At 40.4% G+C, this 11,066-nt stretch overlaps 1 protein-coding gene across 2 annotated transcripts; it reads right to left on the reverse strand.

The window, feature by feature from the left end:
* Positions 1–325: 325 nt before the first annotated feature.
* On the reverse strand, positions 326–7,997 carry LOC4334685 (squamosa promoter-binding-like protein 6). Of its 2 annotated transcripts, none has more exons than NM_001418978.1 (11): positions 6,884–7,997; positions 5,034–5,215; positions 4,171–4,473; positions 3,859–4,088; positions 2,979–3,053; positions 2,798–2,905; positions 2,589–2,706; positions 2,346–2,487; positions 2,093–2,231; positions 1,424–2,005; positions 326–1,200 (listed from the first exon to the last, which is right to left on the reverse strand). In NM_001418978.1, exons 1-11 carry the CDS (start codon positions 7,474–7,476, stop codon positions 763–765), a joined length of 2,910 nt encoding a protein of 969 aa, NP_001405907.1. In that variant the 5' UTR covers positions 7,477–7,997; the 3' UTR covers positions 326–762. The 2 variants fall into 2 exon arrangements, with proteins under 2 accessions (NP_001405907.1, XP_015631512.1); XM_015776026.3 differs by having other exon boundaries at positions 492–1,200; positions 3,859–4,028; positions 6,884–7,945.
* Positions 7,998–11,066: the final 3,069 nt, after the last annotated feature.

The following is an 11,066-nucleotide window of genomic DNA, read 5'->3' on the forward strand; positions in this document are numbered from 1 at the left end:
GAAATATATCTTTTCCTATCTCACTAGTTACCGTTGGGTTTGATATTACAATTATGCCGATGCGTATAGCGTACCATTAACAAGCTCCGAGATAGGAAGTATCATGATAGTACTTTGAGAAACTTTTCAAATCGACCTGGTTTTCACGCATTTTGAGCGTCCAGTGCACTTGGACAACAAATATGTTGGGAAAGATTCAGCATCGTTTCTGAATCAACATTTGATCTCAAGTGATATATAGACAAGAAAAAAAAAGGAGCGCAAAGACATGAAAAAAAAAAGTTCTATTCCGAGTCTACAACAATACAACACTCACAAAGCGCATGAAAAAAATGTTTTATTCTGAGTTTACAACAATACAACGCTGACGAAAAAAAAAAGTTTTATTCCGAGTTTACAACAATACAACACCGACAAAATCTTGTAGCCACAAAACTAGAAGTCTAGAATGAACCGAAAGCAGCCAGAAGCATGGCTCCAACAAGAAGCTCTGGAAAGAATGAATTCTACAACCACACCATGAATTTTATGGAACATATGTTCTGTTTACATGTTAGGCGGTAAATATAATATAAATAATAATAACTAATCAATAATAATTAATAATGACGGTATGTAAGCTTTTATATAAACGAAACGATCCTGCTTTAAATACAAAGGATCATCCTCCTCACATAGTACTGTTATTTTGATCTTAGCCAGCACACTAAGCTCTCGACTTACGTAAAACACAACTACACTTATTCCATTCTAAGCTCCTCCTCACATTGGTCCACGTTCTAACAGCTCCCATCTGAATGTAGGAGCTGCATAAACCTTTGGACAGGTGTGGAGTAGCAGGCCGACGCAGACGCAGATGACGGCGATGCCCATCACGGTCAGCATCGCTGGCCTGTACAGGAAGGTCCTCGCCGTCGAGTTGGGGTACATCAGGGCCTGACGGCTGCAGGCGTTGCAGCTCGGTGCTGGCGGCGGCACGGTCATGCCGATCTCCAGGCTGACTTCACCAGGCTTCACACCATCGGTTATTACAGGGTGTATGCTGCTAGGGACGCCGAGGACAACATGGCCTTTGCCAAGATGCTTATTGATCTTCTTCTCGACCATATTCAGGTAAGCATCGTTGCCCCTCTGGCGAGCGTAGTCTTCTGGGGTGAAGCCTGCGCCGTCTCGCGCGTTTCTCCACGTGTTGATCCCAACCTGCAATAACAGGTAGCAGCAGGAAGATTAGACAGGATATTCAAGTGTAATTCATTTTTTAAAAAAACTAGGATAGAAAGATCTATAGTGCACATGGCACGGCACCGTTGTTGATGTGCCCAACATCAATTGCAACGGAAGTCTATATTTCTGTGCAAAAGGCACATAGAATACGAGCAAATACTTAAAACCATATCCTAAGGATTATAGATAAGGGGAATACCAGTCCAGGATCATTAGTAAGTGCATCCAATACATCCTCTGCATCATCTGTGGCAGCTGCTATATGGAGGGGGGTAAATTTGGAAGGGCCTTGAGCATCAGGTCTGAATAGGAATGTCTCTGCAGTTCTCTTCAGGCTTTCATTTGGCTTGTATCCCAGCAGAAACCTAACCATTTGGGCAGATTTCATCCGCACGGCAGCATGTAGCAGATTTTCTGACAACACCACCTCTTCTGGAGACTGGGACCCGATATCAACGAGTCCAGTAAATAAGAAATCTAACAGCAGTTTGGTCACAGCACACCATTCCCGCTCCATGGCAAATATACCAAGATTTCTGAATCTCCATATGTTAAAGGATGCTAGAGGAACCTTATCCTGTTTAGATATTATGTTTGCTCTATGAAGAAGCCAGCCCAGCTCATTTAGAAACTCTAAAGCTTGGTTCCTGGCATTGTCATCATCTGCCTGTTCATGACTGGAGGACTCAAATATGCTCTCCAGCTCACAGACCTCAGAGCATATGTCCTGCTCAGCAATTATGAAAGGGAAGAAGCCGTTGCTAAATCCACCATCTTCAACCTGAAATTAACGATGGCATTCTAGTAAATTCAAAGGTTGTGACAGAAAACAGACACATGAAAACAGCAGACATATGAAAAGCTGTACCTCCACAAATCCTCTCCCTCTTGAACTAGGGAGAGGACAACAGAAGTTCAGATATTCAATATCATCATGCTCAACGTCATCAACTATATTATCGGTGTCTTCCTGGAATATACAACTCCCTTCAAATGAGCAAATTAGCCTGAAAACATGAGATGATCAATCTTTAGATGACAAGTAAGCTTAAGCAAACATCAACCTATGTCTCCATCAAGAACAAACATATGTAAACTGTAGATGCAAACTGGCAAAGTACCTTGAGGAATCACTGACTAGGTTCAAGCCTTCTACCCTGAAATTCACTTTTGTTGAAAAAGGAGCAGCAATTGGTCTCACACATAAAATCTTGCAGTAATGATGAGCACTGTTTGCAAGTGGTCTGTCCAACATAAGTTGACCTGCAGTGATATAAAGGAGTGGTGAGAATAACAAAATTCCGATGTAAAATATGTATAATAGAACTTGAAGAGCACTGCGCTAACTAAGCATTCGGGCTTACCATTATGCATGAAAGCTATCTGATGCCGTACCATTACAAATACCAAACCAGATGCCCAAAAGTTGCCGGTGGAACTATTCAGAAGCTTATCCAGGTATGAGCTCATATTATCAGAGAGCTGTAGTAAATAAGAGGAAAACATCAAGCTATCAAGCATTAAGCAAAAAGATCATTGTCATGACATGAAATAATTAGTTGAAAAATCATACCTCTTTCCATGCAGACTCAACTAAGCGAAGATATACTGTTAAAATAATACAACCAGGTCTAATATAGCTCTCTATATCAGTAGGGCTACTGGACAACCAACCAAGAATCTGAAATTCAGGATTGAAGTGTTAGATTTACGATATTTACTCTTCCACGTTGCTGAGGGAATGCATAATTTACCTGTGATCGCAAAACTGGAGGTAAATCACTAGGAACTTTCTCGAAAAGCTTGAAGACAATTTTATCAGTCCGACACTGCAAGCATTCATAATGACAATCAATGTGTGTGTGTGTGTGAGAGAGAGAGAGAGAGAGAGAGAGAGAGAGAGAGAGAGAGCACACGCATTTCAACATATTTGAGGTGCAAATCCACTATGCAATATTACAAAATAGAAAATACTGGCATTTGGCATCTCAATACGTATGTACTAGACCGACTGTTGTTATCAGTAGAAATTCTCTTTCTTCATGCACTTCTTTATACTGATCAAAAGGTAGTTCAGTTCACCTTGTTTATGTGGCATTTATGTGAGAAACAGATGCGATGAATTAGTTAGAGACATTTCACTGGTGCAGATGAGTCAGTTAAATTTGGATCTGGGAAAATGTGCATTCTGTTCAAATTTCTCTGCAGACTTAATGTTTTTGGTTCTTGATGATATCTGCAACAATTTTTCTAGTAAAGGTACTGAAAAGTCATGCACGTGTAAGTGTGTAACTTTTAAGTTCAAAATGTACAGTTAAGTTCATACTTATATACCCCTTAAAACAGAATCTGAAGCATATCTAGTACTGCATAAATTAAGGCATGTTTGACAGCACTCCAACCCTTGTAGAAGTGCACTAAAATCCCCTTCCAGTTCAAAATCCCACTTGAACTAATGCCCACTTAAGATAGTTATTTCCTTATTTGGTATGTACCTCTTGTTAACTTGTTATCAAAAGATAAGGATGTTATTATAGACCAATAAGTCGTGAGCATTTGAAAATTGAAGCGATCCCTTTAGTTTTGGGAAACTAGTTTTCTTTACATTAAGTTGCAAGGAACAAATTTGCAAACCTGAGCATCTCCATTTGAGCTTGACAGTGACTGAGCTGATGTTGAATCTGAATTGCCACTAGTCTGTGGTGGGCTTTGAGTAGAATCTTGGTGCATCCATGATGGACAATTGGGAGAATCAGTTGTCTTGAAAGCTGGTGTAGGTGAACCTTCATACCCATCCTCGAAACCTTCCATGCCACCATAAGTGTCATTCAAATCAAAATCTTTAAATTTGCATGCTGGAGGGTCTGTGAAAAAAAGCCACTAGTGTAACTTAAAATCTTCATTTGGAAACATTCACTGAAGGGCTAGAAATGTTGTGCATCTCACCAGGAGTTGCAACAGTGGGAGACTTTGATTGTACTGGTACAACAGATGATGATGCCAGGCCACATTGATCACCGTTCACAAAAGGCATCTTAGAGTTAGATGGCCCTGCAGCCTCTGCTACAGCAGTATTTACCAAAGCATTAGCTGTTTCAGAGGTCCCAGCATTTGATCCATCTTGCATGCTTTGGCATGCCTCCAAGAGTTTACAGAGTTCTTTTGGATCCAATGATTTGGCAACTGCCCCCAGGTTTCTCAAAAGACCAGATATCAACTCCTGACCTCTTAAATGCTCAGCATTGTCAGCTGCAAGTACAATTGTGGAGTCCTGTGAGTATTATCATAAAACTAGCTTGCATGGACCAAGTATGTTCATAATAGTCCAGTCTAGGCACTAGAAGTATTCCTACGTTATTTTGGGAGGCTCTACATTTAAGCAAATGGCTAAAAGATTGCAGAATTGTGCTGTTGTGAAGTCTTGACATAGGATAGGCAATCTTGACACAAAGGTGGAAATTTCCTGTAAGCAAATCTGGGAGTTGAATATAAGACTTAACTATGAACTCATCTAGTACCACACTACAGTCTTTGTAGTCCTAGAAACTATGCCACTAACAACCTTTCCAATAAACAAGAACCATATACAACATAAAAGCTACCTTACTTGAAAACATCAGAAGTCTTATTTCAATCAATACCAAGTAAATTCACTCAGAAACATATTCAGATAAAGTCAAACTCAAGTACGCAATTGAAAACAAACTATACTAGTACCAGCTCACCAATACATACGTGCAGATGGAGGATCTATGTTATTGTACCATAAAAACATTACCTACAGTTCAAATAAGAATATGTTTACTTACCATTCAAATTGGCGCATACTCCAAGGAGACCCAACAATAAATAACTGCTAATTTTGTCCTCAGTAAATGCAGAACCACCAACAGCAACTTCAGGGCGGGTCTTCCTCCTTCGTCTGTTGTGGCCTGCTAAACGTCGGCGGCAACTTCGCTTCCCTTCATCAAATTCTTGAAGAGGGTGGAATCTGTAAAAGGAACATGTAAGCATGTACAGTAATTACAGAGTTCACCCATATCTTTTTGAAAAAAAAAATGCATACTATGGCACCATAGCACAGTACATTGTAAATAGTATTAGCACTATGTAATCACACGGTACTCCTTGAACAGAGTGCCAGTTCCTTTGAAACATTTATGAAAAAATATGCATGAAAAACAAATACTGTAAAAACTATTATAATTGACAGTGCCCAAGAAGAATTCACAATATTTTCTAAAAGTTGACAGTGGTGTTAAGCATAGGAACAACCCACACACATAAAAGGGTGAGCAAAAGAAAGCATTACTGTTGGACGTGGGATGCACAAATGAGGACATTAAGGAACCAAATGTTCTCTTACATCAGACGAAAAAGAATATATGAAAATACTGGTCCATGAAAAACGTGCGTACTAGTTCTAGCAATTACGAAATGTAAAAATGGTCTCAGAAATTCTACGATTCAAAAAATATCTTAGCAAAAATGTTTCTGGCTTTGTCAACTTCAACTAATTTTTCCCCAAAAAAAATTAATTTCAGACTTTCAGTACAGATGTTGGAAATAAAAAAGTATTTTCTTTGAAGAGAAAATAATCCAAAGAAATTACGAGAGAAAGCAGTCTGATTGTTATGACACGTACAACTGTAATTTTGAGCTGAGCCATCGGCAGTACCACATAGATCTTAGATATACAGGCACAGCTAGAAGGGCATAGGCCATTTTATAATATATTTACTTTCGAACATTTTCTTTTATATCGTATATTCAAATGGGTTGTGCAATACGACTCCTTTTCGGTTGTATTCACTGCTTTCATAAGAGTTAATCCCTAACGATTTCTCTTAGCATGGCACTACGTTGATCACTTCTTCCAGCATCATCACTAAATCTTGCCTATGACTGATAGTCCGTGTTTTTCACAATTACAACATAAGCATCGTCATTTTAATCTTCGCTCCACAAATTATGGTGTCCTTTTCATTTTACTACCACTGCGCCCATATGCTGTGACAGATGTCAAATTAATAAACCACGTCCTGAGTTAAAGAATCATTACACTCTAAGCTCAAAAGGTGCAGACAAATATCATATCATCATGAATTTGAGAATTTGACTTTAGGATGAGAAGGAAAAAAAATATACCTAAAATTATTCTTCAAAATCAAAAGGTACGATCCAAAATCATTACTTCCATAATAGTCCCTCCGTTTCACAATGTAAGACTTTCTAGCATTGCCCACATTCATTTAGATGTTAATGAATCTAGACATATGTATGTGTTTAGATTCATTAACATCTATATGTATGTGGGCAATGCTAGAAAGTCTTACATTGTGAAACGGAGGAAGTATATAATACAGACAAGTCTACGTATAAATTTATCTCAGCCAATCTAGATTGAACATGCACAGATGATAGATCACACCAACTCCTCTCTTTAACTATCATTTTATCAATTTAATTTACCATATTCATCAGGATTACTTTCAAAATCCAATGCTTACAAAATTGTTAGGGTTGGAAGTTTGTGAGGGTCTAGAATCTGTTTAGCCGCATTGCATCAAACTTGCATAGCATATTCTACCTAATCATTCCAATATGAACAAATTATAGAATGAGAATGAAAGGCAGTAGTAGTTTGAATTAAACTAACCTACTACATTGTTGGCAGAACCGCTGGACAGTGTTCCCAACCACAGCAGTGGTAGCCTTGGCATGCATCTCGCAGACCTTGTGTCGTCGATGGTAATCCCTCACACCAGTAAGGTCCGCAGTGCAGCCCTCCACCTGGCACGCGGGGCCACTAGGACTGCCTCCCTGCACCCTGATCTTTTTGCCATTCCTGTCTTCCTCATCAGCACCACCACCCACCCCTGCTCCATGGGCAACAGCATCACCCCCAATTCTCAAGCTCAGTGACCCGCCGCCGTTCTCCACCAGCTCGTCATCCTCCACATCATCATCATCAATGACCACCACCCGCTTCCTCTTATCGGAGTCACCTCTAGCATTAACATTTCTCACCGACGCGGCCCCGGCTTCCTCGGAGGAAGACGGCGAGCTGTTCAGCGCCAAGCCGCTCGCCTCCGCGGCGGGCACCGGCGTAGCGACGAAGCGGTCACTGTCCCACCGCCAGTCGTTGAGGTCCCAGCCGAACAGCCTCTTGTCGCGCCTGTCCATGTCAGGCTCGCCTAGCCCTCCGCCGTACAGGTGGCGGCTCTGCGCCCCGACCCGGGCAGCCTCCATGGCCCCCCGCCCCCGAAACCCTAGAACCCCTCGTCAACCTCAACCTCAACCACCACCTCCCTCCCCGGCACACCGCGTAAAAGGATCTACTCGGCTTCCCTCCCGCCCAAGTAGTCGACGAACGTGACGCCCACGCACCCACGGATCCAGACCAGCGAAACCCACATGCCCCCCTCTTCCCCGCGCCGCCGCCCTCCGACGCGGCGGAGCAAATCAACCAACCCGCCGCGAAACCGAGCTCATACACCCCGAATCGCCGCGTAAGAAGGTAAAAAAAAAACAAAAAAACGAGAGAGTGGATCAGCGAACCGCCGGACCGAGCGAATTGGCGGCGGAGACGGCGGATTCGAGCGCCGAATCGAGCGGCGGAGGGGGGGAATTCGCCGGGAGGGGTGGGGGGAATTTGGGAGTAGAGAGGAATTTTGGTGGGAATGGAGTGGACTAAACTGCAAGAGTCGAAGAGGAAGACGAGAGAAGTGGGGGAGAGGGGAAAGAGCAGAAGAAGGGGAGGGAGGGGGGATGGGATGGGGACGCGTAGCGCGGTGGTATGGTACAAATAGGGGGCGCCTATTTTGCAAGGAGCACCCCGGGTTGGCTACACGACAATTTTCTCCGCGCAGGTTAGGGGAAAATAAATCATATGCAGGTTACTGTAATTTACTCTCTCTGATTCATATTACTTTTTATTTTATTAAATTTTATAGAATAATTAGCAACAGTTATAATACCAAATTAGTTTTATTAAATATAACATTGAATACATTTTGATAGTATATTTGTTTTGTGTTGAAAATGTTGCTATATTTTTTTTTTGCAAATTCAGTCAAATTTAAATGAATTTGAATAAGAGAAAAGTCAAAGCAACTTTAATTTATATGGTCTAACTTGATATGGATGATGTGATTAATTGTTTCTTTTTGCATTTTTTTATGATTTTACAGTGTATGCATACAATTACTGAGTTGCAGAATATTTATGAAGTTGGGTATTGGACTTTTATTTTATGTCCAATCCTCACTCCCCAATTCCCATTGCATTTTTATAGAGTTCAAATGTAGTGACAACAATAAGGTTATATTATATTAAACTATAATTACTCACATAAATGTTTGGAGACATTTGTTACTTTGTGGGGCATATGCAAAGTTATTGTGCGGTACTGCTACGTGTTAAGAAGCATTGAAATGTATGACACTCACATTGGCTGGCGACGAAGTACGCAGTCTACAGAAGATAGATCGTTGTGAGAAAGTCAAATGTGAGTTGTTGGACCAAAGTCTGCCCGTTCCAATTTACGTAGGAGGGGGAGAAGCATTCAACTGCGTGCATCATGCAAATTGTCATTAAATCATGTGTAAGTACATACTGGTATCTAACAAGAAGTACCCATCAAATAAGGAAGTTCTTTTAAAACTATGGAGATCGATCGGAATATTCAAATCGTCAAATGTAAAACAGGAGGATTTTTAGCCATAATGAGTACTGGATTAAAACTTTCTGATCCTAACTGCATAAAATTGTGTGATAACAATAGATGGTCCATAGATATATATGACAACAATAACTGGCAAATTAAATAATGGATCACATCATGATGGTAGTAAAAGATTTAATCGTTCCAATCAAGATGAGATGATTCATTACCATCTCGATCAATGGCACTTTTCCGGCAACATGTAAGAACTTGGAGCAAGACAATGTTTGTGTTCCCATGGAATAAATTACCAGGTGCCATTCACTATCTTGATATGGACACATTATTTGTTCTACAATTCTTAACATAGTAAAGGCATATAAAAATATATTGCTGTAAATATATACTATTATTGTATGCCATTCTCATAAATTTATTGTATAATGCGCTCCCAGAGCGGAACGTTGATAACCAAATATTGAATCATACTCATGCATTTATATTTTTATAAATCCACCCATATAACCATTGATCACATTTATCAATGGACGTGTCTCTCGTCAACTCTAGTTGGAAGTACTCATTATAGTCATAGTTTCGGCATCATAAAAAACGACACCATCGTAGCCACAGTGCCATCATGGCCGTGTCACTTTTGTTGGAAGTACCCTTTATGGTCATATAGTCTCGATATCATAGCAAATGACAACGCCGTAGCCATAGTGTTGTCACGAGTTGTGTCAATAAGATTGATATAACCTACAACGTGGCTATCTTGTTAACTACACGCGGCACTACTCATGTTATCGTGGCAAGCATATGTACCACGTGTTGCCATCACGAGTTTCTAAAATCCGCCGAGAGTCCACCGCAAAATTATAAAATCCACGCTATCTCTAGCAGCACTTACTATTATGATAATGCAGTGACAGGGTTAATTAATTAATCATTTTATCATTTGTGTGGATGTGATGTAGCATTAGTTTCATTCCATTCATCTAAGGGGAAAAAGTTCACCTCCATGGGTCAGATCAACGTGGTTATTTGTCAATGTGCTAGCTAGTGTATCACCACCTACCAAGCCCATAAACCTATAGCAAGTGAAAATTTCAGTTTAATTGATTTAGTTCCCTCTTTCTGATGACAATTAATCGTGGCCTTATCATGTTAGCAATCATCATCAGGGATCCACCATATATATAGTTGATGCTTCCATTATGGCTAGAAAGTATGTTTAATTAAGGCCATGACTTGGAGAATGACATCATGTTTGAGGCACCCGCGCTCGCTTATTGTCGTAGCTAATTAACATATTAGATTATCACTTCGTCATCCAGCGATTTGCCCTAAATCAAGTCAATGAGAAAGATGTACTGGCATAGATCAGAACTGTTAAGTAGTAGTTTTTCGAACGGTCAGGCTGTTGCCGACGTTTTATATAAAGAAGAAGGTGTCTTATTTTAAGGAGAAAACGAGACTAAACCTTACAATGCACAGTTAATTAGGGAAAAACTGGACGAAAACCACAACACTCTAACCTAAGCTACCAATACCATGGAAAAAGGAAAAATGGCGGAGCCCAAAACAGCTATCGATAAAGAGCTTGTTGTAAGCGATACAAAGGCTTCGACTTCGTGAGGCAAATGTTATCGTTGCCGGGCTTGTCGCCTGGCGACACAGCAGCTTCGACTCCACAGCTATCACAACATCGTTGCCAAATGCATCACAGAAAACAAGCAAGACAAACCGATCGAATCGAAACATCTGTATGTTCTCTTTAAGGAAACACTGACAGGCGAGCCTCGCCCGGCAGGCCGGCAGTGACATATTTATATTAAAATACAGAAAAAAAAGTTATTACAGATAGTTTTATAAAGATTCTTTCTTGTTACAATCTTTATTCTGCAAAATACGCAGAAGATCAATGTCCTTCCTAAATGCATGAAATCGATGTTGTGTGGAGGAGAATTTCGATGTTTCTGATGAGTCTTCATGTCCATTTTACCTCTTCTGAAAACATTATGCTACTCAAGAATTCAGTATGAGAAATTGAGAATCCATGTGTTGCATTTGCAAACACGGTTTCTAGGTTCTTGCTGACGCTTCCAGTTTTCAAGCAAAACCATTTGAATTAGCTTCAGAATTTGAGTCTCCAGGTTTGCATTTGCATTAGTTT

Source organism: Oryza sativa, chromosome 3, assembly GCF_034140825.1.
Source record: "Oryza sativa Japonica Group chromosome 3, ASM3414082v1".
NCBI lineage: Eukaryota > Viridiplantae > Streptophyta > Magnoliopsida > Poales > Poaceae > Oryza > Oryza sativa.

Excerpts from the sequence above, each read along its gene's own strand:
- LOC4334685 (NM_001418978.1), bottom strand. The coding sequence starts at position 7,476 with ATGGAGGCTGCCCGGGTCGGGGCGCAGAGCCGCCACCTGTACGGCGGA. Across the intron at positions 2,707-2,797 it reads TTGAGTCTGCATGGAAAGAG|CTCTCTGATAATATGAGCTC; the intron begins GTATGATTTTTC and ends TATTTACTACAG. Across the intron at positions 2,488-2,588 it reads GATAGCTTTCATGCATAATG|GTCAACTTATGTTGGACAGA; the intron begins GTAAGCCCGAAT and ends ATATCACTGCAG.